Source organism: Neovison vison, chromosome 4 (assembly GCF_020171115.1).
Source record: "Neovison vison isolate M4711 chromosome 4, ASM_NN_V1, whole genome shotgun sequence".
Classification (NCBI taxonomy): domain Eukaryota; kingdom Metazoa; phylum Chordata; class Mammalia; order Carnivora; family Mustelidae; genus Neogale; species Neogale vison.
The window spans coordinates 128468900-128495345 of NC_058094.1; the positions used below are offsets into that span (position 1 = coordinate 128468900).

Genomic DNA, 26446 nt, shown 5'->3' on the forward strand with positions numbered 1-26446 from the left:
GCCCCTTCCTGTGGCTTCCAAGACAGGGAATTCCTTCACTAAGTTAGCTAAGGTAGGCGGCTGTACACATGCCCACATAACTGAATCTGCAGCCATTTAGGGAAGATGGGTTCCGTATCTCCCTTTTGTTTCTTCCCCTCTCTGTGAAAACCCCCTTTTTAACCTCAGCATAAAATAGTTTTTGAAAAATTGTCTGCAGATCGAATGAAAAGAGCAGTATAATGTGATTTGAGCTCCAGACCTTGGAGTCAGGCCTCCTGGGTTTAATTCAGTCTCCTGCCCCTTCCTAGCTGTGCGGCCTAAGCCAGCTTCCTGGAATGCTCTGTGCCTTGTGTGTGGAGTGGGTGTGAAGGGAGACTCGCTTTCCAAGGGTTCTGGGAAGGATGAAATGAGATGATGCACATGGAGGGCTCAGCTCTGACCAAGAAAGGGTTCTTCCAGGCAGAGAAGCAGGGAGGCTAACTTTTAAAGTGGAATATGTTTCCTTCTCAGGGATTCTAGCAGGTCTGACCACTTGCTTTGTGTTTGAGGCAAGGGTGAGTGTGTGGCGCCCTGCCCTCCCGCAGAACAGACCCGCTTGCTTCTTCCTTGCGCTCCATCCATTCAGTGGGCTGAGCTGCGCCTGTTGCATCATTGCATTTGCTTGGGGTTCACAAGCAGGTGGGGTCGGCTCCATTAACCCCAGCAAACAGCAGTATTGTGTTTCCACTAGCTTGGAGGAGTAATTAACCCGATTGGTCGAATTAATTACAAGAGGTAAGTTTGTTGTTCTTTTTAAGAAACCAAATTAAAAAATGCAGCAGCTGGTGACATAACAACGGTACCATTGCTTTTTCGTTTCTGACACTGAGCACATGCAAAAGCAAACATGAGTGTGGGATCCACTAAAAACAGAGCCCCTGTCTGAACCAGGAGTCCAGTCACAAGGAGTGGTGCACCAGCACAAGGGGCCCCTTCCTCGGTCTCCTCAGGGTCTCAGAAGTCCCCCAGGATTTGAGCAACATACCAAAGCTTGCACAAGAAATCATGCTATATATTTAGCATTTAAAAGGACCCGTGGTTCCTGAATACATCTCTGTTTTTATTTTACAGTTAGCTCTAGAAATTAAATGGCTAAATTAAACCCACCTAACTTCCTTCCTAATTAATTTTTTTATCAGTTTTTGTTTGTTTGTTTGTTTTTGTTTTTGTTTTTGATCTAGAGTGAGAAGAAATTATCCTTTCCATGTATGGACATTCTAGGACATGTTTGAAATTTGGGATCCCATAAACATCTTCACTACTCTTTTTTAGCTTCTCTCCTTTTTGACCTAAGGGATGATGGAACGCTTGCTATTTGCGTCAGCCGTGGAGGGCAGAGGAAGGAGAAGGCCTGACCTCTGTCTTCAGGCCAATAGAGGCTATTGCCAGTGAGCCAGGAGTGTGTGAGCTAGAGGGATACCACTCTGAATGGGGGCTGTCTCATGGCGTAGGCCTTCCTAGCTCTCCAAAGGTCAAGAGTGATTGCTTCTGATGATGTGACCTGACCCTATGGGCCTCCCCTCCACATAGCCACTCTCATGCAGGATTACCAGGACCTGAGAACGTGATGAAATAGGAACATCATTTTAGCACATTGTTCAGTTCACTCTAAGTCTGATTGACAATAATATTAACTATGTCTATAATAATCGAGGTATGCATTCCATGGATATGTTTATTTCTAAAATTTCTCCATGTCTGTCTTTCTTCCTTCTATCCCACTTCTGTGTTTCAAGTTTTCCTGTCTCAGTCTTCCTGCCTCTTATCTACTTCCTTCATCTCTTACCCTGGCTTGTCTGATTTTTCCTCAGAATAATCTAGAACAATCACAAGATCCCATAGCTACTTGCTCCTCACCCCAGTCCCTAAGCTTCCATACTAGAGGAATTTACCTTCTTGGCCCACCAGTTCCTCAGCGCCATCTTGGAAAGGCACCATCTAAGAGTTTCATTCCAAAATCGAAATCTGAAAAACAGCCTCTTGGCAGCCCTCTGGTGAAACCTATCCAAATGAGGACCTTTGGTTTTTTAGGGGCTCACCAAGATTTTACAGGACTTCACAAATGCTGCACTTCCCTCACACAGGCCTGTTTCTTTAGCTGGGCTCAAGTCAGGCTCTGCTCATTTTCTTTTGTGTCCCCGTCTGATGCCACCCTCCCATTAACAAAAGTCAAGTGGGTACAGAATCAGACCCTGATCCTATATACTGGTCTGTGTGATACAGATCATAGTCGTGAAGTATTTATTTTCTTGGGTTTTAAAAAAAAAAAAGAATACCCCTATTCCCTCTCTCATGAATGACTGTGAATGTAGCAAACTGACACACACAAAAACAGATTGCCCGCTGTTTTTTTTTTTTCTTGTAGTCATTTGTTTTACAGTCATGCTTTTTTGATGAAGTTGCTGCAGCAATGAGTGAATCTGAATGTCTTGACTATCTTGTCCGTAGGTGAATGTCCTATACTCCATAATTCCCAGCCAATAAGCCAGCTTCCTTCCTTGAGACCTGAACATCATCACTACCCAACAATCGATGAGCCTCTTCCACCAAGTAAGCTTTAGTGTTTAAAGTCTATGTCTTAATTCTTCCTATCGAGTCTAAACAGGTCAGTATGAACTTGTGTGTACAGATCCAAAGTCTTCCCCAACTCCATACCTTACACGACTATAAAATAAATACATTTATATACATGGCACCTACTGTAAAAATGGGGTGTTTTGATGAATGATTTCCGTATGGGATCTTGAAGAGAGAATCCATTACCTTCAGTGCCCCTCAACTTCTGAAACAGAGTATTTCTTACGAGACTTGACTAGTCCTTGCAAACTGTACATTACCTTTAAGTCCTGAATTTTACTATTTTCTGTTCAGAAGTTCACAGGTCAAGATAGACTAATCCTGTTGTTCTCCATTGAACCTGTTACATCGCAGACGCCTCCATATAATAAAACATTCAACCCATCAAGATGCAAGGACTTGTGTTGCCTTGCTATAACGTCCATCAATAGGTGACAGCCTACTTCTTCGGTAGTTCTTAGGAGCTTCCAGAAAAAAATATCATCTTTAGGGATGGTGTTCCATCCATAGTAATGGTGTAACTCATTACTATTTAACTAGTCATTTGAACTTGGGAAAATCATGTAATATCTCAGAGACTGAGTTTTCTTATTTGTAAAGTAAAGCCTTAATTTTCTCATTAGCTACATGCTAGATCTAGACTGGGTAGTTCCTAGATATCATTTTGGCCTTAACCTTATAATACTACATTATCATACATTTCTAAGAAGGAACTGATACCCTGGACATTATACAGTCACTTCACATATATATGTTCACGAATAATTCTAGAACATCTCTGTTTTGGCTTGGGCTTATTTTTCAAGCAGAGATAACCTTTAAGATTTGATAAATTTTACAACTGCAGAATCTTGCCAGGATGCAAGGAATCGATATTTCTTTACATTCCTTTGCCTGTGCTTACATTAGGAGATAACAGTTAAAAAAAAAAATCCTGATTCATCTATTCTTGGTAACATGATATATTTTGCATTTACACCATTCTTGTCCTATTCAGTTGTAATTTATCAGTGAGAAAAGAATAAATACCTTTAATATGTAAACATTTAAAAGAACACTGTATTTGGGGGATCAAGGCAAACATTATGTTTTTAAATTTTTGATACCTGATTCCTTTCTTTATTTATATATTGATTTATGGATAGTCCACAGATGACTAGTAAAATTTCAGCGTCACTATACTTAGCACTTATGTAAAAAATATCTATTACAAATACATATATATAACATGTTCTTACCAGGAAAGGAACACTTCCCCACAACAAAAACCTATCAATTCCTGTGTGCATGAATTGACCTCCAATCCATGCAAGAGTAATTACTAGGTATATTCCGGACCTGGTAAATAATTGAATATAAGTCTATTTTAAAGATTTACTTTATATAAGCTGTTTTCAATAATGAAGACAAATTTCTCCAGTTGGTTCTCAGTTCTCTGTTCATTCAACACTGAAAATATGACAAATGTTGGTAGGGAAGCCTAACAACAGAATTTTCTTTTTTTTTTTTTTTTAAAGATTTTATTTATTTAGCAGAGAGAGGGAGATCACAAGTAGGCGGGGGGGGGGGGAAGCAGGACCCCCGCAGAGCAGAGATCCCGGTGCAGGGCTCGATCCCAGGACCCTGGGATCATGACCTGAGCCAAAGGCAGAGGCTCAACACACTGAGCCACCCAGGTGCCCCCAGAATTTTCTTGATAGTCATTCTTTCAACAAATATTCGTTAAATGCAAGAAATATCCAATAAAAGGTAAACAAAACAGACAAAGAACCCTGCCCTCCCGGAGCATACAGTGTAGCCAGGCGGAGACCCACTCATGATGAAAAGAGTGAACAAGGCAATAGTGTTAACAGGTTAGATGGTGGGCAGTGCTGTGGGCAGGCACAAGCAGAGTGTGGCGAGGTGGGATTTGGAGGATGCGCTGGCAGCTGGTTCGCCGTTTTAAATCTGGTGGTCAGGCAGGCTTCCTTGAGAGGCAGCATTGGAAGCTAGGCTTAGAGGAGGTTGAGGAACAGCTGGGAGACCAGTGTGTCTGGGGCCGGGAGACAGCAGTGGCGGATAAGGTCAGGGAGATACCAGGGACCCAGATCACACAGGGCCCTGTAGGCCACTTAAGAGCTTCGGCTTTGACTCTGGATGAAAGGAGAACATTTAGAGCAGAGAAGTGACATTCTCTGACTTAGGTTTTGTAAGTTTTTCTGTGGTTGCTCTATTGGCATTAAATTTTGAGGAGGAAATCTAGAAGCATGAAACCCAGCGTATGGTTATGGCTGTGGCCCAGGTGAGAGGCAGAGGAGGCTAGGGCCAGGGTGGGAGCAGTGGAGGTAGTGAGGACAGCTGTTGCATTCTAGACCTATGTTCCATAGGTAGGTTTGCCTACAGATTAGATGTGATGTCTGAGACAGAGACAGGAATCAAGAATGATCTCAAGCATTTTAACCTAGAAAGATGGAATTGCCTTCAACGGGGGCGGGAAGGAAGGCTGCAGATAGAGGTTTTGGTGGGAAAGATCTGAAGCTTGATTTTGACCATGTTCTATTGGAGATGTCATCTAGGTAGTGATGTCAAGAAGGCAATTGGATGTGTGGCTGAAGTTTAAGAGAAAGGTGTAGACTACAAACATGGTATTGCATTTGTTAAAGTAAAAAGAAGAGAAGGAGAATAATTTTACAGGCTTTTTTTAGTATAATAACTAAAGATGGTACATTGTTAGGCTCTACATTGTTCCTAGACTTCATGGAAAGGATAGAATTTTATATTTGCTAGGGCTTTCAGTCACAAATGAATCAACCTAACTTACCCAGCATCATAAAGGTAATCGCTGGCAGGAATCTGTCTAGCCAACACAGTGCCGTGTCTGTCAGGATACACTGAGGCCTGAAGTTCTATTTGGAAATCTTTCTTTACACAATATGTAAAAGTAAATTCTTTACAAACTAACCCAGAAAAAAATGCTTATCATCTCTAGAGATTATAAATATATAAATATATATAAGAAATATATAAAGATACATAAGAATATATAAATATATAAATAGAAATATATAAATATTTCTGAACACATATGAATTTAAAGTTATGCATTTATAGTTAGCACTATTACATATTTAATATATTGACAGAAGGACATGTCTGGCTGGCTTGTCATCCTTTTCCACGAGAGATTGGGAAATACGGTAACTTGTAGAGAGAAATTGTTATTACCACTGCACCGCCCCATTTGCTAGTGTTTTCCTTGGAGAATTTATGAGACCGGAGTCCTTCCTTCATGGCTGGAACCTGGAGGGTGGGGACATTGATTTCTCAGCGGTGTGCCCATGGGACCTGGCATAGTTTTTCGTTCATAGGGAGTGCTGAGAGGAGTTTGTTTGTTCAACTGAACCAGATACCACAATACTCTTCAAAGACTCATGTTCCTTCTTTGTTGAATGACAGTCATGTTGAGTTCAAGAAAAAAAAAATTGTTGGGGAATCACTGAAATTTTAACAATTTTTGGATCAAGATTAATTACCTAGTAGTTACACATATACCCAGTTTCATCAGTGGGCTATTTTTCATTTACAGCTAACAGTTGAGCTGGATTATCTAGTAGACAATTTTCGTCCACACCTTCTAGAATATATTTATACAATCTGACCATGTTTTTCCTTCAGTGTGTCTTAAACAAGATTTGGTGTGTTCTGGTATTTTGATTTCCATTGTGCATTATTTGGCAATTCCTCAGGCAAATGTCAGACATAAGCTATCATCGTCACAGATGTACCATGCATACATAAAACCATAAATATACCAAATATATTGTTTTTTCTCATTTAAAAAAATTGAGAGTTGCTATGTCATTATCTGAATGATCATTTCTCAATAGAATTATTAATATCTGACATACTCCCTAAAGCTATGGATTTCCTTACTTAAAAGGCTGAATAGTTTTCCTCCATTTGCAGTCATTTTTTGCTTTTTCTTCCTTAGCCTAACGCATTTTGCAGCATAACTTTATCATGAAGCTATTATTTCCACCACGTTTTCACATTTGGACTCTAAAAGCTTTGCCCATTGCTGTACAGCAGACATTGCTCTTCTGTGTGAAGCTTATTTATGTGTGTATTACTTCTAGCTCTCCCAGTTTTGAGGACTTTGGCACCCACCCCGCCCTACCCCATGTATTTATGTCGTGTATCCCCCCCATGTGTGCGCGTTCAGTTGTTCGGTTTTGAAATCCAAGAAGGAAAGGAATTTACCTTTGTCTTGGGCTCCCCCTGCTGTTTGTGATGTTTCCTTATCAGCAAAGAGGTAGTCCAAAGCTTGATGTGTGTTCATTATTTATCAGTGAAGAGGTATTTAAAATCTTGATGTGTGTTAATAGTTGTTATTGGTTTTGTTTTGTTTTGTCAAGAGATATTTGGCAGCCACAGGTGGGTTGAAAATACACTGAACTTACAACTTACCGAAAGGATGGTTTGAAGGGCTCAGATCCTTCCATTCTTCCTCAAGAGGAATGGCAATGAATTAAAGTTGCAGAGTATTGGATAGAGGTCATCTGAAGTTTCAGGTACAGTATCTTAGAACTGTAGCTAAAAGTGGTTTTAATACGAGGGCCATCGTCCCCTCACCAACGAGTCGCTGTCTCTCAGATTTAGCGAAGAAAGGATTCTCCGGCATCAGACGGTCAGCTCTCCCTGGACGGTGTTTCCAATCTTGCAGCTGTCATTGGAGTAGCCAACAAGATTGACAGGATGGAGATTGTTAAGGGAAGAGATAAAGTAAACGTCAGACTTTCTCTTTAGAAAACAGTAGAATCGTAGCATACGTCATATTTGAGGAACCCCAGCTACTAAGAGACTGTTTTTCGGAAGTGCAGGAGGCTGTTTTTCGGAAAACCAGTACAGCAGTAGTACCTCCGAAGTCATGGCAGGTGCTGGGGGCAGGGTCTGACCTTTAGCAGGTCACCAACAGTGAGTTCTTCCTACAGAAGACCTGGCAGTGGTATCTATTTCCCATGAATCAGGAGTTTGTCCTTGATTTCTCTTTTTGCCTTTTTATCACACACCAGACTGGGAAGCTCGCATTGACAGCCACGGGCGGGTCTTTTATGTGGACCACGTGAACCGCACAACCACCTGGCAGCGTCCGACAGCAGCAGCCACCCCTGATGGGATGCGGAGATCGGGGTCCATCCAGCAGATGGAGCAACTCAACAGGCGGTTGGTGATCAGCATGCGGGGAACCCCTGGGAACCCCTTGGAAAGGAGAAGGGCAGCCAGTGAAAATCCCCCCCACTTACACGTTTCTGCTCAGACTGTATGAGGAGCCTGGAAAGTAATTGCGTACCTTAAGAAACCCATTTGTAGCAGGTACTTAGAAAGCTAGATTTAGAATTTGGTGGCAGGAGACTAATTAAGCCTGAGTGTCATTTAAAGATGGAGAATTCTTTGAACTTCTTGATGGCATGTGCTCAAAAACAGGTGTTCCTTAACCAGGGGCTCTCAGACCACCCTCCTCCCTAGGTATTCACTGAGGATGCCTTTGTTCCATGAACCCTCCAGAAACTGTATGCAAAATTATACATGGATGCACATTTTCCCATCAGACTGGTCCATATTTCTCATGAGATTCTCAAAAGGGCCCAGAACTCAAACAGCTGAGAACCCTCCAAAGATGGGTTCCGTAGAATACGGAAAAGCTGTCTGGAGAAAAAACAGTATCATCCTGTATTCATGTCTGTCTGTATTCATGTCTGTCCCGGTCCCCTAATTGCTATATACTCAGTAATTCCTAAACAGCTTTCATCTTAGAAAAAAAAAATGTTTAAAAGCAGTTTTTGAGGATTGTTTGGTCTAAAAACCAGACTCTTACCTGTGAAATTGTCAAGATGCCATTTTGTTTTTAACCTGCAAATGAGATCCTAAATAACATTTCTGTCAGCTGTAAGCTAGCATGCTCATCATATCTGACCTCTTGCTTCTTTAAGGCCAAGATGGCAGGTTTGGGATACTTTTCGTAGCCAGGACCGCAAACTGCATGCTTGAATTCAGCCTTATCCACAAGCCATCTCATTAGGAGGAAACAAAGGAAAAGTTGAAAGGAACTCTACAGTATAAGGAACTAGAAGCTGACAGTATCAGCCAGAAAAATAAAGTGGGCAATTTAGTCCTATGAAAAACACACAGAGGCAAAAAATTGAACTTCTGGTTACTGTTGCACACAGAAGAACACGCTTAGGTGAAAATCGCCAGGATTCTTTGATTGCTCGAGCATTTGGAAGACATTCACTGTCCATTTTTTGTCCATTAGTAACTGAGTATTTAAAGTCATTAATGAGAACCGTGCTGGATGTTCATCAGCAGTACATTTCTCTACCGTCATTCCCACAGAAGGAAAACACGTTACAGAACTTGTGATAACCCAGCTTTATTAGTTAAGAATGCACCAGAAATCCACAGGAGAGCCCTTTCCTGGTGATTACAACGAAACTCCTGTCAATAAAAATGTGGAGGACACAGCAACCTCATTTTACACAGAGACTGCACTGAGATTGCATAGGCAGAAATAGTCTATAGATCTTTCCTGCCCAAGCAGAGAAGCTGAACTTGATTACGAGCTGAACTTGGCAGGCTGAGACATAGGGAGAGTATCACCAGGCTATTATCTACGGGAGGTACAATTCCAAGCATTTAATGTCCTTGACCTAGGACATTAAAATCCATGAAAATTCATCATATTCAGGTTATATAATATAAGAATTAGGCCAAATCCATCCTGAATCAGGCCTCTAGAGAAGTTCTACAGGCTTTCATGTGTAAATTCCTGTGCCCTCCAGTGGAGCTGAACCACTGGAGAGGCAGCCAGACTTTGTGAAACAGGAAGTGGTATTTGGAGCATCCATCTGGACAGATAGAAAGAAAAGGAATTTGGTGACTTGAGAAAGTACTTATTTCTTGTGAGAAAACCTACTTAGGGAAGGCCAGATAACCTCGAGATAAGTATCCCGGCTCTTCAGCGCTTATCTTAACCTAATACATTCAAGCTTATAGAGTTTTTCAGTGACCTGGCATGATAAGGCGGCCACAGAAAGTACACTGCTGGTCTTTGGGATGTGATCACTCCTGGGGGGTGTTTTTCTGAAAACCTTTGTTGGTTATCAGAAGGAATTAACAGCAATCCCCGTATCACAGCAAAACAAATATTTCTTGGTGTTGCAAGGTGTAAGGGAAGGAAAACCTTCTTTCTTCCCTTCTAAGTTCTTTGGCTGACTTAATACTTAAATTGACATAAGAAAAAGATTAGAAGGAGAAAAGTAAATTTAATTTCATATGTAGGAAAGCTCACAGAACTATGAGACTCAAAGAAATGACAAGAAACATTTTTGTGTGTGTGAAGAATTAACAAACCAGTTTGGGCTTCGGATAGTAAATTGGTGAAGAGGAACAAGGTTGGTTTACCCAGCCTTCGTGAGCCTGATCCCTATCCCTGGTGATAAAGAGGACTACTGCCCTCCAGGTGCAGATTCACAAGGGAAATTCACTTCCTGCCTTCAGAGATCAGAGGACAGTCAGAGGGTCCTTCTGCACTGGTGGTTTCTTAAGTAACTTTAATTCAAAATAATCAATATGCGGAAATGGCATATTTTGGGGTGGCCTGCCCTGGACCCAGTGGGGTTTCCCTGGACTCCCAACAGCATAATTATGAAAGTCAAGTGTGTTTGTGCAAGAAGACGCACACTGAAAAAGGCAGAATGCACAGTGCAGCCTACAGGCGACCACATTCAAACTCACCAGTACCCAAACGCAGCACACCTTTCCTGGCCTTTATGGCTTGACCATGTGCTTCTGCGGCAGAGACGTCCCTCACCACCTGTTTGCCATGCTCCATTCTGCTAAGGCCCATGAGAATGTCCTGTGGTCCCTGAAATCTCCCAGAACTCTTCACGCACAGCTAGTGGTTGCCTCTTCTGTGATTGAAACTTTCTGCCTTGTCCTCCTGGATACCCCTCCCCATGCCTGATGGGTACCAGAGTCTAACAGGACTCAGTGTAAGACAGTTTCTCTAGTTAATTCTTCCACTTTCAGAATATTCTGAATTAACTCGATGCACCTTCACAGATATTTATCGAACAAGCAGAAAATATAAATATGTATTCTCGCAGAAAATATAAATATGTATTTTCACTTCAAATAATCAACTAAAGTTTGGGGTTTTTTAGTTATTTGGATAAAATATTTCTGTTATTGAGACATGGAAGTTTAAAAATGAAAAAAAAAGATGTATATATAATTCTACGACCCCAGGCTTTACCTTTTGAAAAAAATCTTGTCTTTAATTTCCATGTGCATGCATAGACCTTGTGTAGCTGTGATGATAATATGTAGTTTTATATTCTCTTCTCACTTGCCGCACTATAAGCATTTTCATATTGCTACAGAGACTTAGAATATCATTTAAATGGTTGTATAGTATTCCAATGAATGGACTGTACTTTAGTTAACTTCATTTGCCATAGTGCTGGATGTTTTCCTTATTGCTTTCATCACTATTTTGGATAAGGCTGAAGGCCCTGTAAAATATTAGTATTGTCTCACAGGAGTATTTTCTGGGGGTTATAGTCTCCAAAGCGCAAGCCACGGGAGATTACTGTGGTCTTGGTATTTTATATCAATGCCTAATGTTTCCTAAAGTGCGGGCTCGCTCTGCCAGCAGCAACAACTTCACTCCTGTCCTATCTTTGGGTGTGGTTTTGTGGACCTAAGAGGTGCTCCCAGGATTTTAGTTCTTACATTTGATTTCTGACAGGGAGGGTCAACATTTGTTTCCATAAGTTTTTCTTTTACCAGTTATAGCTCCTCCCGTGAGAACTGTATGGTCTTGGGCTTTTGTGTTTGGTTTGGCTCAATTCTGGAAGGTTTTCCTCTTGCTTGGTTTTGTGCATCCCTGTGTGTATATTCATTTATAAATTAGATATTCTGGCTGACTTTCTTACCAATTTCCATGAACTCTTTTTTTTTTAATAAAGTAGTTTTTAAAATTTTTATTAACATATAATGTGTTATTTGCCCCAGGGGAACAGGTCTGTGATTCATCAGTCTTACACATTTCACAGCACTTACCATAGCACATACCCTCCCCAATGTCCATCACCCAGCCACCCCATCCCTAACCCCCCACCACCCCCCAGCAACCCTCAGTTTGTTTTGTGAGGTTAAGAGTCTCCCTCCCAATCCTATCTTGCCATAAACTCTTTATATAATATTTTTAAAAGTATGAAGGAGGACATGGAAGGATAATTCTTGATGAAATGCGAGAGAACCTGTTCTGACTTCCTCTCTCATCTTTAAAACAGAGCGAGTGTCTGAGGCTACCCTCGCTGAGTGATCCCTCCACAAACTGCTGTGTGTCCTGCTTCCCCAGAACTGTCCCTGTACTTCAGGACAGATCAGGGCTGGGGTGTGGTACCTGGGATTTGAGGCCGTTGATGCAGTAAAGCCCAAGACAACCAAAGTCCAACTGAGGACACACAGCAGGTTGTGAAATTACTGACATTTTCATCATCAAATAAGATTGCATTGATTCACAGACATTCTCTTCTGTGGTCACTGCACTTTGGGAAGGAAAAGTGAGGCTACAACTTTATATTTGTCTGTGCTCTATTCTGGGTTATCTCTCACAGAGTAACAAACCATCCAAATTTGGTGGCATGAAACAATGATAATTTATTGCTACCATCATTGTTATTATATATCACTTTTATTTGTCATGGTTTCCATGGCTGACTGGGTTCAGTGAAGCCATTCTCTTTTGGGGTATTGTGTTGTCTTGTGGTTGCAGAGGGTTGCCGGGGCTGGCGACCCACATATCTGGAGGTTGATGCTGGCTGTGACTGTCAAGCAAAACACCTTTCTGTGGCCTTCCCATGGTACCTCACAGCATGGGGATTGCAAACTGTCACTTATATTATCTTCAATTTGTCAAGGTACCCACAAGCTCTTCCCAGGTTCAAGGGGAGGCAACATTGATTCTATGTCTTAATAGATGAGTAATTAGGTTCCAGAAGAGCATGTGGGACTAAAAATATTGTTGAGCCATTTTTGGAAAATGCAGCCTGCCATGAGTCATTTAGGGAATCTCTCTGACAACAGCTCCCTTGGTCTTTGGCAGCCCCATTCCTCCCCTGGTCAAGGTTACACACTTGGGCAGCTTCTCAGTGGCCCACTCTGTCCCTCCCACCATGGTGGCACTCTCTCAGTTCCAACAGGCAGAACAGCAGACAGCCATCCTTCACCTTCCCCACAATCTCCAGACCACAGACAGGTTGACATGGTAAATAAACATGGGATTCCTTGATATAATCCTTTGCTCATTCCTGCCCTCTCCCTGTTTTCTTATTAGAGGCCTTCTCAAAAATGCCCCACAGTAACTGCTGCAGGCAAAGGTGTCTCTTGACACACGTCATGAGTGAGTGGCTGAGCCTCTGTAGATCAAGTACAACTTAGAGAGAGCAACTGGTGACTCTTAAACCTAGACAGAAGTAATGCCACCTGAAGGACTTCTTAGAAATGCAGATTTCAGTTTTGCTTCTATTTCTGTGATTATATCAATCGCCCAGCTGATTCTCTTGCAAGGGGTGTAGAGACCACACTTAAGAAAAAAAAAAAAATCCTTTAAAGGCCAAAGAAGGAGGTCTCTGTTCTTCAGAAGCCCCGTCACAGTGGACTCTGTAATGATATTTCCCCCTTGCCCCATGTTGGATTGCATTCGGAGACCTGGTTATCCACTGTTCCTTGGGCTCTCACTCTCTTCTTCCTCTTCACACCTCTTTCTCCACCCCCTGTATCTCCTTCCTGGGTACAAGACTCATCCAGCAACCGTTCCTTTGCCTCTTGTCACTTGCATGAAATCAACGACCTCCAAGTCAACATGTCCAAAACCACACCCAGATCTTCCCTTCCCTCCTGCCTGTTCTCCTACATGTCCCTTTTCAGGACTGGCTCCCTCACTTACCGTCACTATTTCCTCCTTCTTCAACCTCTGCATCCAGACAGGCCCCCAGGTCCTGTGCAGTCTGCATGTAAGATGACACCGATTCTGCCATGAAGTCTCTCTTGAATTTAGCTCCTTCTCCCATTCCTGCTGGGCCTTGAGGAAAGGGGAAGCTGAATCCTGGGTGTATGCCTTGGTAGGCTGAGACATTAGGCAAAACAGAGGTCAGGCGGGGAGGAGAAGGGGGCTACATGGACTGAGGGAAGTAGAGCAAAGAGGAAGGACACGGCTAGACATCGACCTATAAATTACAGCGTAAATGAGACAGAGTGGGCTATCAGAGGCAGGGAGGTTTAGGAAATGTCTGCATTTGGGGGCAGAGACAGATCTTACTTTCCCTGCCGTGTGGGGGTATTCCTCTCCCCCAGCAGCATGCTTGCAGAGCCACCATCGTCCCCCATGCCCGCCTGTGTCCAGGCCTTTAGCACCTCCAGACTGGGCTGTTGCAGCGGCTGGTTCCCAGCTGCTGTCCCCAACTCATGCTCTCCTCCTGCAGTGCATGCCCCACCTAGATGGAAGTCCTCATTCTCAGTTGCTAGCTCAACCTCTTTTTCAGCAACTAGCCAGATCCTGCCGCAGTGGTTCTCAAAGTTGGTCCCTGGGCCAGCAGCAGCAGCATCACCTGGGAACTAGTTAGAAATGCAGGGTCTTGCCTCCTCCCTCCCCAGACCTACTGAATCTGAGAAATTCTGGGAGTGGGGCCCAGCTGTCTGTGTTTCAGCAAGTCTGCAGGTGATTCTGCTGCAGCTCAAGAACCTGTCCCTACAGGGGCACCTCAGGGCTCCCTGCCTCCCCCTCTGCTGGTCCCTTCGCTGCCTGAGCCCCACACCTCCCGGGAACCCACCCAGCTGCTCAGAGTTCCGCAAGACTGAACTCTTCTGTGTTAGTGTACATTCTTTCCCTGAAAGGTCCCCAACAGGCTCATACTGATTCAAAATGTAGGCATCGAGGTGTTTCTCGGTCTGTGTCTTATGCTTTGGGACAGCTTTTTGACACTGTTAGAGTGATGGCTTGCCTGCCATTCCCCTCTTTGTTCTGTCTCCACTGTGTGTGTTCAGAGGCCGAAATCCTATTCCCATCCTGACTTGGATCTGAAAGTCCAGCACGGAGCCTGGGCATTTTGGGAGAGTCAGTACATACTTAGTAAGTACCTGGAAAGGTGACTGACTGGCCGAATCCTCAACCTGGGAAGAAAAATAAAATGAGCCTTCAAATCAGCAGAAAACATCTGCTTGTCGGCCAGCATGCTCTTAGTATGTAATATTTCCACAGTTCCTGCCAATGGTATCAGTTACCTGTCAGATGACAATAAGGGAGTAGAATTACTACTCTGGTTTATAGACCACAATATGCACAATAATGTAGAAGTAATTTGATATCTTAGTTGTGATATTTAAAGTTATTTCCCAAACCATTATTTTAGACTTAGTCTGGTTTTGTTTAATGCAGGGCAGAGGCTGGTTTTTCTGTGACTAGTTATCTGTGTTAATGTGTAAAAGTTACCATACTTGAAACTTATCACCGTTTACAAAACGAAAAGAAGTCCACTCATCTGGACACACTTGTCTTGCCAGTTGTTTCCGTATCTTGTGGGAATTTTAAGCATTTATTTGCCAATATTCAAGACGCTTCTTTACAGATTTCTCCAGTTCCCTGATTCAGAGCATCAGCCCCCAGCAAGGCAATAAGCAAAAGTTAACCCCTGTCTTTCCATTTTCTGATGCAAAGGTATCAAAACATTCAGCGAACCATTGCAACAGAGAGGTCGGAAGAAGATTCTGGCAGCCCGAGTTGTGAGCAGGTCCCGGCAGGAGGCAATGGAGGAGGTGGTGGGAGCGACTCAGAGGCTGAATCTTCTCAGTCAAGTTTAGGTATGCAAGGAGGAGACCTGAGTCTCCTGGGTTGGCATCCGGTGGCAGTGTGACAGTGTATGGACCCCTGCCCTGCCTTGGGGATGGACTGGGTCCCGGGGGAAGAGTGGTGGAATGGGGGAGGGGAAAGAGGCTTGGTGTCATCAGTGTGAAACAAACAGCAGTTTCCCACCATGAACATAAAGGAGAAGTGAATTCATAGTAAGAGAACTCATACTTGCACATTGAGGCAATTTTTCCAGTGGCCTAATGATTTCTAGTCGAGTGAATTTATTTGTGGGTGTCCTAAGAATTTTCCACTTATAAATAAAACATGCATTGAAAATTCACAGTCTACATCAAAGAACCTACATAACAACACTAGGAATAGTTATTTGTTTGCATTTAAAATAAAATACAATTCCCCCTTGAGGGAGCAACATGGGAGTAAAGAGGTTTTCCCAAAAGCTTACCTTAGGTACTCTTCTGCCCCCGTGCCTGGTTACCTAATACTGGAGGCCAGGCCTCCGCCAGTTGTCTGCTTTTCATTTCTTTGAATCTGCCTGAGTAGACTCAGACGAGAATATTCAAGAGGCATAAAAGACTGGCTTCAGTTTTTTATACCTGTAAAGACAAAAGATTTTCACAGTGACTTCCCAATCCACTTTCGCTCTTTTTTTTTTTTTTAACTTTATAGGAAAACTTGTATTGTTCACTCGTTTCCACTATTCCGGTTCATATATTTTTTTTTACACATAGGTAATTTTTTTAACCTATTTACCATCACAGCGAGCTGTACAGTACATCAAATTACATAATACCTTTCTTTTTTTTTTTTTTTTGGTGCAAAATGGTGGTTTATTAAAGCACGGGGACGGGACCCGTGGGCAGGCAGAGCTGCCGCCCCAGGCTGTGAGGGATGGCAGGTTATATACCTTGTGGTTGGGGGAAGATGAGGGGAAGGGAGGTTCAGAAGGGCTATTGGGGGAAAGAAGACGATCAGGATATTGAAGGCCTGGTTACTCTCAAGCCAAGGCCACTTTCCCTCTAATGAGGCATTAACATAAAGACAATTGGGAGTCTCCTGGTGGAATGTGACATTCCTGCTAGCAAGCGTCCTTGTTAATGAGATGTAGGTTTAGAAGAAATTTAACTTGACTTACTTTTCCTTCTCCCTCCGCCTCCTTTGGTTTTTTCCAATCCACTTTCTCTTAAGTTGGGTTGAGTGGGGGCACGTTGGAAGCTCGGGGCAGAAGCTCCTCGCTGCAGGGCAGAACAGTGGATTTCCGTGCACACACACAGTCCCACCAACGACTGTAAGTGCATCCACTCTCTTCATTTTACCAGATATGCTAGTTAAACTGACTGGTTTTAGTTTTTCTATTTATTCATTTTCGTGACCTCTGAGAGAGGTGTGCTCAAGTGGTCAAGTAATTAAAAGCAAGAGGTAAAAAAAGGAATAGAAAATCTCTTTCTGAGTTTGGTTTCGGGAAGTTTTGCATTTGCAATGTAACAAACCATCCCAAAAGGTAGCAGCTTAAACTCCCAGCCTTGCATTCATCACACAGGAGAGCAATTGTATTTGCGGTGGGGCTCGCGCATGCGTCCTCAGTCAGCTGCCCAGTCCTCTGCAGGCTAACTACCCTGATGTGGTCTCATTTGGGCTGGCTGGTCCCTGCTCCCTGTAGCTTCTCATCTTGTCCCAGACTAGCCCAAGCTTGTTCTCACAGTGGTGGCAGGGTCCTAAGACAGAGTGGGGACACGAAGACTTCCTGGAACCCTAGCTTAACGAGTTCTGCCAAACTCTGTTACTCTAGGGAAGACACAGGCTAGCTCAGTTCAGCAAGAAAAGTGCAGAGTCTCGTGGATGCAGGGAGGGGAAGAATTGTGCCTCTTAACTATGCTTAGCCTTAAGATAGCCTTAAGATAACTATGCTTATCTTACCTATGCTTAGCCACTCATAAAATAAGGAGAACAACACTGGTATAGAAGGGACAAGATGTTCGAGGACGTGAGCCTACCGGAGTTATGCAGGAGCACTCCTAGGAGATAATGACTCTTCACTGGCTCAGACGACGTGATAGGACACCTGGTCCTATCACCGGGATACCTGATCATATCACTATTCAGAACCACAGTCCGTTCCCAGCTGTCCAGTCAAAGCTTAACGCGCTGCTGGTGTACAGAGAAAAGTACTGCATTTAAAATGACTTTTTTCCAACGTGGCTGTTGCTTTGCTTTCCTTTTTCCAGATCTGCGGAGAGAAGGGTCACTTTCTCCGGTGAATTCACAAAAAATCACCTTGTTGCTGCAGTCCCCAGCGGTGAAGTTCATCACCAACCCCGAGTTCTTCACTGTACTACATGCCAATTATGTGAGTACTCTTGAATACAGAGGAGGCCCACCTGGCTTCCATCAAAACTCAAAACACGCCTTTGCTAAATTGTTTAATAGACGAAAAAGGAAGGCGTTTTAACCCAGGCAAGATTGAAACCAAAACAAAACAAACCAACTCGGTCCACTCTTTCTACTATCTGGGAGTCTCCCCAAAAGGAGAAGAGCTGGATTTGGCCACGCTGTTGCTTCTTTGTTTTCATTAGGCACAACTGTATCAATATCAGTGGAAGTCCTTTGGAAACAGATATGTGTTTCTGTTACTGCTAAAATTTTAAAGGAACAAGATTATGAAGTTGTGACAGATTCCCCTCAGCCTGCCTCATTTTATAAAATCACTTTCATTAAAGAAATGTTAAATTAGATTTCTCCTAGATAAATATCTAGTTTTCCCTTTAATGAAACGAGATGTTCAAATACCATACTTAAGTTATTTTTGCATATATGATTTTTTTGGTATTTTCAAGAAAGCAATTACATGCTTTCCCTATATTCATTAATTCCTTCATTAGACAAACATTTTCTGTGGACAGATGCAGATCTAGGTGCTGGCCTCACAGAGACAGCATGACAGCTGAACAGCACAACCTCCCAATTTGTGGAGCAACAGACACGTACTAAGACTAGTCTGACGTGAGAGGACAGCGCCCAACCTCAGGGAGGAATAAAATGCTCTGGAAACACCAGAGATACAGTCTAGGGGAGCATCCCTGAGGACAGGGCTGCTGAGCTGAGTCAGGAAGGTTGCAGAGGGGTGGGAAGAAGCTCCAGAGAGAGGGAGAAAGGACGCAGCTGTGAAGAGGCTCAGGGTTGGGTATATGAGGTTGGGATGTGGTGACGGGCAAAGGTGGTTCAGAAAGGCCTGGAGAAAAAGTAGCAAAACTCAGGGGAAGTCATGAGAAGGAGCGTGGCTATGCCTCAGGAGGCGGTAGGAACAAGCAATAGTCCTAGGCATTTGTGTTACAGGATCAGGTGTTCGATTAAACATCTTCTCTATCAGAAGGGCGGCGACTGGGGGGCTATAAGGCTAGAGGCTGATCCAGTGTCACAAGTGAGAGATGATCGAGGCCCACCCTGAGGAAGGGCCTGGGAGGACAGAAGGGGGGACCATGGTGATGGAGGCAGGCAGGGGTGAGGACTCGAGAAAGTCGGAGTCTTTTCTACTTTGGGCACCTGAGTTAGGGGTGAAATTACTTGCATCTGAGCAGGTGCAATTATTTGATTAGGTGACAGTGGGAGGAGACCAGTTTTTAGCAGGTTTTATTTGAGAAGACTCTGGGACATCTGTTGTTAGACTCAGAGTGGCTGCCCACTGGGGCAGGGGTGAGTCACAAGGGGGACAAGGATGTCAGATGTTGATGCCCTCAAGCACTGGGCACCAGGTGGCTCTGGTCAGGAGGAGCCACAGCCCCACTCTGGCAGCAAGCGGGCTTGGCTTCCAACCCTGTGGACCGGAAAATCATCATTTGGCACAACTAAAAACTCTGGAAACGTTTTCCTTTCTTCTCATCCCCATCCCCTCCACACAGAGAAGTTTGTGACAGACCTCTGAAGGCCAGCCTTAAGTCCCCAGGGACCCTAAATTAATCCTCCTTGTTATAGATGCAGAAGTGGAGCAAGAGAGAACTGGTGCAGGCAGAGAAGGGTGGAGAAGAGAGGGGGGCAATGCTCCCAGTGACGGAGGGAGACTCAGGAAAGCCCAGCCTAGCGCTGACTGGGGAGAAGGGAGAGGGGAGCCTTTGAGTGTACCCTTCTGCCCCGCCCAGAATGTGACCATATCAGAGGCTGAGGAAACACCCATACAGATCAAGCAGATCCATGTGTGTTTATCGTGCACATTTAATTTTTGAGCAAGATCTCCCTTCTGAGGCTTCCCCCTCCATGCGCACAATAAATCACTGTGTTAGCAATCAGGTTACATCGCGATAAGGTGCTCAAGATGTACTTGGTCTGTATTTTTCCTACCCTCCTCCCCCAACCCTCTATCCCAACTGGCCCTGACCGCCCTCTCAGGGTGCCTACCGAGTCTTCACCAGTAGCACCTGCTTAAAGCACATGATTCTGAAAGTCCGGCGGGATGCACGCAATTTCGAACGCTACCAGCACAACCGCGACTTGGTGAATTTCATCAACATGTTTGCAGACACGCGGCTGGAACTGCCCCGGGGCTGGGAGATCAAAACGGACCAGCAGGGAAAGGTGAGTGTGACTGACAGGTGGGCCTTTCAACAGAGAGCTCTTTATCTGAAGAAGACCCGTGAGAAAGTGAGGGGTGGGGGAGATGAGTGAGGACAGGAAAGCCTGTGTCTCAGAGATGTGCCATCAGCTACCAGGAGGAAGAGAGGTTCCCATCCTGCAGCAGGGTTTCTGTCCTGCAGCATCCCCAGCCTCTTGCCCCCTGATGCCAATAGCATCAACACCAACTTGGGATATTGCTAGATGTTCCCTAGAGAGCAAATCATGCGCAATTGAGAATTGCTGCCTATGTGTTTGGAAATTGAAACCAGAGTCTGTTCAATGACCTTTCTATTGTTATGCCTCCGTAGACAGCTAACTCTCAGGGAATGAGATTATTAGTTAAGTGGGAATGATGTTATTAGATTACTTGTGGTGATTTTCCTAATAAGCCTTCAGTTCTCATTAAAACAACCTGGCAAATGGGAGGGTATCTTGGGCCCATGTGATGTTACTGGCTTGTGTATTGCCTTTGTGTGATCTTAGCCAAAACTGATCTTTCCCAGGGATGCTTTGGAAGCCTCACTGAGTTTGCTGCAGCAAAAATGTTCTTTCTTAATCATCACCAGTCACATCAATGTATTTATAGGACAGGCCAAACAGTTTATGAAAGACTTGTTTCTGTGTAATTTTTTTGGGGGGGGGGTCTGTGGTAGAGAGAATGCCTCCCTTTTTTAGGGTCAAAGGAATCAGAAATTTTGTCAGTAGACATGTCTCAGTCTCTGTGATGTTCAGTGTGCCATAGTTCCCCAAAGTGGGCTGATTGGGTGCCGTTGTCCCCTGGGAACCACAGATTCCTCCCAAAAACCCCTTAGCATGTCTCAGTACCTGTACTCTCTGAAGTGTGTGGAGAAAGAGTGTCCACTAATGCAAGTCTGTTAGCTTAGTAAGTCTGTATGACCGACTCCTGTGTAGTTGGGTGAATTGGAAAAGGGTCTGGGGTGGGAGGTGAGCTTTGTGTAGTAGAAAAACCTCAAGAGCCAGAATCTGCTCCTAAGGACCTTCTCTTTTACTAGGTGTGTCCTCCACTTGGAGAATGACAGTGATTTATGCTGGGAGGACCTGAGGTTGTGTGTTAGGGTGGGAAATAAATCCTGAGCCAGACAGAAAGCAAAGGAGCCAGAGTGCACGTGCCTCATCCTGGTGGTCTGTGGTCGCCATATTTACATTATTCCTTAACTAAGTTGTCAAGAGTACACCACTAAGGGGGCGCCTGGGTGGCTCAGTGGGTTAAAGCCTCTGCCTTCGGCTCAGGTCATGATCTCAGGGTCCTGGGATCGAGCCCCACCTTGGGCTCTCTACTGCGCAGGGAGCCTGCTTCCTCCCCTCTCTCTCTGCCTGCCTCTCTGCCTACTTGTGATTTCTCTCTCTCTGTCAAATAAATAAAATCTTTAAAAAAAAAAAAAAGAGTACACCACTAGGAATCAGTGAACAGAAAGTGTCATTATGGTTTATTATGCAAATAGCACACTAACGCAAACAACTTGCTTAGCCCAGATTTCCATAACACCCTAAGTGCATACAGCTCTCACACTAGGATGCAAACAGCCAGAGACCCAGCAGAATGCCAGGAAACCCCCCAGTGCCGTCAGCCCTGTTTCTCCAGGGTGTATCACACTAGCAAAGAAACACAGTAGCTGAGACTTGCACCAAGAATTTTAGTCATTTTGAAATGTGTATTAGGGAATTTCTGGCAAAACATTTTCCCCCTAATTTTGTTCAGTGATATGGTACCATATATAAGAAAGAAGGAAGTCTGAATCTAAAATGAGAGGGCTTAAATTCTGCTTTCAGTTATGACACAAACCAGCTGTGTGACTAGGTACACACACATAAACTGGTCTAATTCTTTACTAATTGAGCACATACAGACTCAGAGATGGCAAACAAAACTTCTAAGAAGCATACCGTGCACTGAATTGTTGCAGGGGTGTGGGGGGATGGGAAGTAGCCTTCAATTAAAAATGTATTATCACAATCCATAGGGTAGAGAGCAACAATGAAGGATAGTGGGGACTACCCCATTCCATTCTAAACACGTGACCATGAGCAAGTTCCTTTACTGCTCTGAGCCTCACTTTGTCTGTCATAAAGTAGCAATAATTACTATTGCCTTCATGCCAGTTATAAAGAGTAAATAAGTGAATATGGGCATCCATGATAATAGAGTAGATTAGTAATTCCTGCTATTCTTCCTCTTGATGCTGTGGGAATTGTCCAATCCAAAAAAATGCAACATCGGACTGGCAACTGGAGAAAATACAAGAACACCTCATTGCTAAAGCCCATGGATGATGGGAATAGGTTGAGAAGAACATTTGTGGACTGTCTCCTACAGGCTCACCTCTCTGACTTGGAAAGAATGTGTTGCACAGGAGTCTGGGATCTAGGAACAGCGGTCACTGAAAAATCCGGGGGTCATAGCTCTCTATGCAAAAGACATTTTCACAGATGGCCAGAGAAGATTCCAGAATGCCACAGCACCTTCTGGTTCCTCATTCTAGCCAACATGCTTCTTGCTTTATTGACGTGTGCGAAGACAACAGCCTTTGTTTTTAGTGTACACCATGGTGGGCATAGAAGACCAGGGCTGGCTGTTCGATGTCTTTGGATGCATGATCATCCCCACAAAGGGGTTCAGGGACAGTGCTCTGAGAGTGGCACCACTTCAGGAGGACCAGAGTGAAGGCCCAAATGCCATCTGACTCATCCGTTGTCTTAGAAGTCTGAGAAAGGAGGCCACAGCCTTCTGCCAGCTTCGGTAGAGATTGGATGTGGACCTTAAGTAGGTTCCAGGCTTGAGTGAGGGGGAGACTTATCATCCAGAGAGGGCGTGGGGCTGCAGATGGTGGGGCAGGGGAGGGTCTGCCTGTGGCCGGCATGCAACAGAGGCATCCTCTACTAAGGAATGAACACACAACAGCAAAATAAACAGGAGCCTATGAAGAGAGCCACTACTACATGAAGGAAACAGAACCTTTGAGGAAAAAAAACATCTTACAGTACAATTTCCTTCAGAAAATAGAAGAATTTAAAAGGTACCTGCCAATCATACACAAGATGGTTTAGGAGCACGTGGTTTCTACTGAGCAAGAAGAAGTAAGAAGGAAGAAGCAGCAGCCACGAACTGAGAAGAGCTGAGAGGAGACAGATGTAAGGAAACAGAAAAACCGTATGATCTGGAAATCCGAAAGAATTGCAATCAGAATCTCAAAGAGATACCTGCATTGCTATGTTTCTTGAAGCGTTAGTCCCAATAATCAGGCAACCTAAATGCCCACTGACAAATGAATGGGTAAAGAAAATGTGGTGTATAAGAAGGGAGGTAGGGGGGTGTTAAATGGTGATGGGGGTTAAGGAGTACACGTGTTAGGAGGAGCACTGGGTGACATATGTGAGTGTTGAATCACGATATTGTACACTGGAAAATAATGTACTGTATGTTAAGGAGCTGGAGTTAAACTAAACACTTTGAAAAAGGAATGTTTGTAAATGTATGTACAGAAGCATATGGGACTAGAACTGCTCCTAACTCAGTGAAACTGCACAGTGCATAATGTGTCTGTCAAGTAGCATCTTCCATTAAGATATTAGTGTTAAACAGGTGTTGGCGAGGATGCAGAGAAAGGGGAGCCCTCTTGCACTGGTGGTAGAAATGCAAACTGGGGCAGCCACTCTGGAAAACAGTATGGAGGTTCCTCAAAAAGTTAAAAATAGAGCTACCCTACCATCCAGCTATTGCACTACTAGGTATTTACCCAAAGAATACAGAAATACTAATTCAAAGGGATACAGGCCCCCTAGTGTTTACAGCAGCAGCGTCAGCAATAGCCAAAGTATGGAAACAGCCCAGGTGCCCATCAACTGATATACAGTGCAATGTTACCAACCATAAAAAGGAATGCAGTCTTGTCAGTTGCAAGGAGGTGGATGGAACTAGAGTGCATTACGCTAAGCAAAATAAGTCTTGTCAAAGACAAATACCGTGTGGTTTTACTTACGTGTGGAATCTAAGAAACAAAGTGAAAAAGCAAAGGGCAGGGGAAAAGAGAGGCAAGCTGAGAAAGAGACTCTTAACTATAGAGATCAAACTGATTTTGTTTTTTTATTAGTATGTTAGCACCATATAGTCATCAGTAGTTTTTTGATGCAGTGTTCCAAGATTCATTGCTTGCATATAACACGCCGCGCTCTGTGCAATACGTGCCCGCCTTTTCAAACTCAACACCCAAAAAACTAGTGGTTACTAGGAGGGAGGTGAGTGGGAGGGGATGGGGGAAATAGGTGATGGGGATTGTCCAGTGAACTTGTAATGAGCCCCAGGTGTTGCATGAAAGTGTTGAATCGCTGTACTGTACACCTGAAATTAATATGATACTATGTCTTAACTGGAATTTGAAAACTTACTTAAAAAAGAAAATGTGGTATATACATATAGTGGAACATTATTCAGTGTTCCTTAAAAATGAAGGATGAACCTGGAGGACATTTTGCTCCATGAAATTAGCCAGTCACAGAGGGTCAAATACTGCATAATTCCCCTTACGGGAAGTATTTGAAATAGCCTCAGAGTGACAGAACAGGATGGCGGTGACCAGGGCTGGGGCAGGAGGAAATGGGGAGTTTGGGTTCAATGGGTGCAGTTTCAGTTATACAAGATGAGTAAGTTCTAGAGACCCGCTGTACAGCCTTGTGTTAACAACACTACCATATGGCTGAAATTTTGTTAGAGAACAGTGATTAAGTCTCACATGTTCTTCTACAATTAAAAAAAAAGGCTGAAAGTAAACGTTTTAAAATCACAAGGAAGAGCAACATGTAATAGTGTAGGGATAAAACCGAGCAGAACTGATGCTATATAAAAATCAGATCACTGAGAGAGAACGTGGAAACGACCTCCAAAGTGAGGGAAGAAACCAGATCCAAAAACATGGAGGGGTAAGTTAAAAATAATAAATAAATAAATAAATAAATAAAAGCAAAAAGACCATATCTTACTTTCTCAGCCAGGCCTATCCTAACCGATTCTATTTAATACCAAAAGCACCCAAGATCCCCAACCCATGTGCTCCCCCATATAAGTTATATACTTGTTAGATTTATTGTTTTGTCTGTTTCTCCTGACAGAATTTTGAGCGCCTTGAGAGCAGGGATCTTTGCTTGTTGATGAAACCCCGAGGGCTTAGAATATTCCTAGCATATAATTACCACTCAGTTAAAATCTCTGTTGGGGAATGGCTTATGGATGTTCCTAAAGAAGAAACCAGAATAATAAGTAGAACGACAAAAATTAAATTCAGAATATAAAAACTCACTTATTAAATATTGAAAATAAAATTTTGTGCTCTAAAATAAATTATTCAGGTAGGCAGATTAATGGGGCTCACTGAGCTATATTAAAATTAATTAAAATTCTATATCTACACATACTCTGGAATTGTCTTTAAATGGGGATTTTTTAAAAGTCTTATCAGTATATAGCCATGATAATATGAGTTACCTTAAAAAGAATAAAAATCAGGCAAGCTTAAAATTTTCCATCCATGAAACTCAACTACAGAAATTCACAGAGCAAGGAGTACAGGTTATTGATGAAAAAAATTTGCAGCCCCCAAATTCTATATCCAAACAAATTGGTGTCATTCTAGTGTGAAAATATTGGGAAAACCACCTTACATGCAGGATTTCAGAACTCACTGTACTCTCTTGCCTGTCCAAAGAAAACACCAAAAGCCATTCCCCCAATGACTTACAAATGAAGCAGAACAGGAAATAAATAATGGAGAAAACAGTATAAAAGGGCCTTAGTGGTGAATATTTAAATCAATCAAATATATGAATGTAAGTGTAAATAATTGTTAAAATGCTTTAAAAATATTTTGAAAAAAAAAAAGAAAAAAAAATTCTGAAAAAGATTCAATAAACTATGGGAGAATATTTGTAAGAAAAATGGAAAAATTGAATAACAACTATCTGAATCATATTCCTAACCTAAAATAAAATAGATGAGGGAAGAGGGCCGGTGAACAGGGCAAGGAAAGTTGTGCTAATGTTCATAGTTGAGTAATTTGAAAAACAATGGCTAAATATAGTTATTTGATCAACTTAGAAGGCAACTGTTTGTGCCATTGAAAGCAAGATTTTTCTGTTTCAAATTTCTACCAAAATAAGATCAAGCAAAATATGGTTTACATAGCAAAATACCCCAAAAATCCACCAGGAAGCAAAAAAATTGGAAATAACCAAAATAAAATAACAAAAGTACAGCCAAGCATAATAGTCATAGTGATAGGTGGAAATAGGATAAACTTATGTACCAAAAAGGAAGACACTTTC

The 26446-nt window shown here is 43.1% G+C and overlaps 1 protein-coding gene across 3 annotated transcripts in view; it reads left to right on the forward strand.

The window, feature by feature from the left end:
- HECW1 (HECT, C2 and WW domain containing E3 ubiquitin protein ligase 1) overlaps positions 1-26446 on the forward strand; it is a 460654-nt gene that overhangs the window by 359880 nt on the left and 74328 nt on the right. For 2 of the 3 annotated variants that reach the window (XM_044245670.1, XM_044245671.1), the window contains 5 exons: positions 2470-2571; positions 7650-7800; positions 15359-15501; positions 17734-17855; positions 19889-20074. In XM_044245670.1, the coding sequence (XP_044101605.1) occupies positions 2470-2571; positions 7650-7800; positions 15359-15501; positions 17734-17855; positions 19889-20074 (704 nt within the window). The remainder of the gene's footprint in view (positions 1-2469; positions 2572-7649; positions 7801-15358; positions 15502-17733; positions 17856-19888; positions 20075-26446) is intronic. The other variant, XM_044245672.1, reaches the window with a different exon arrangement.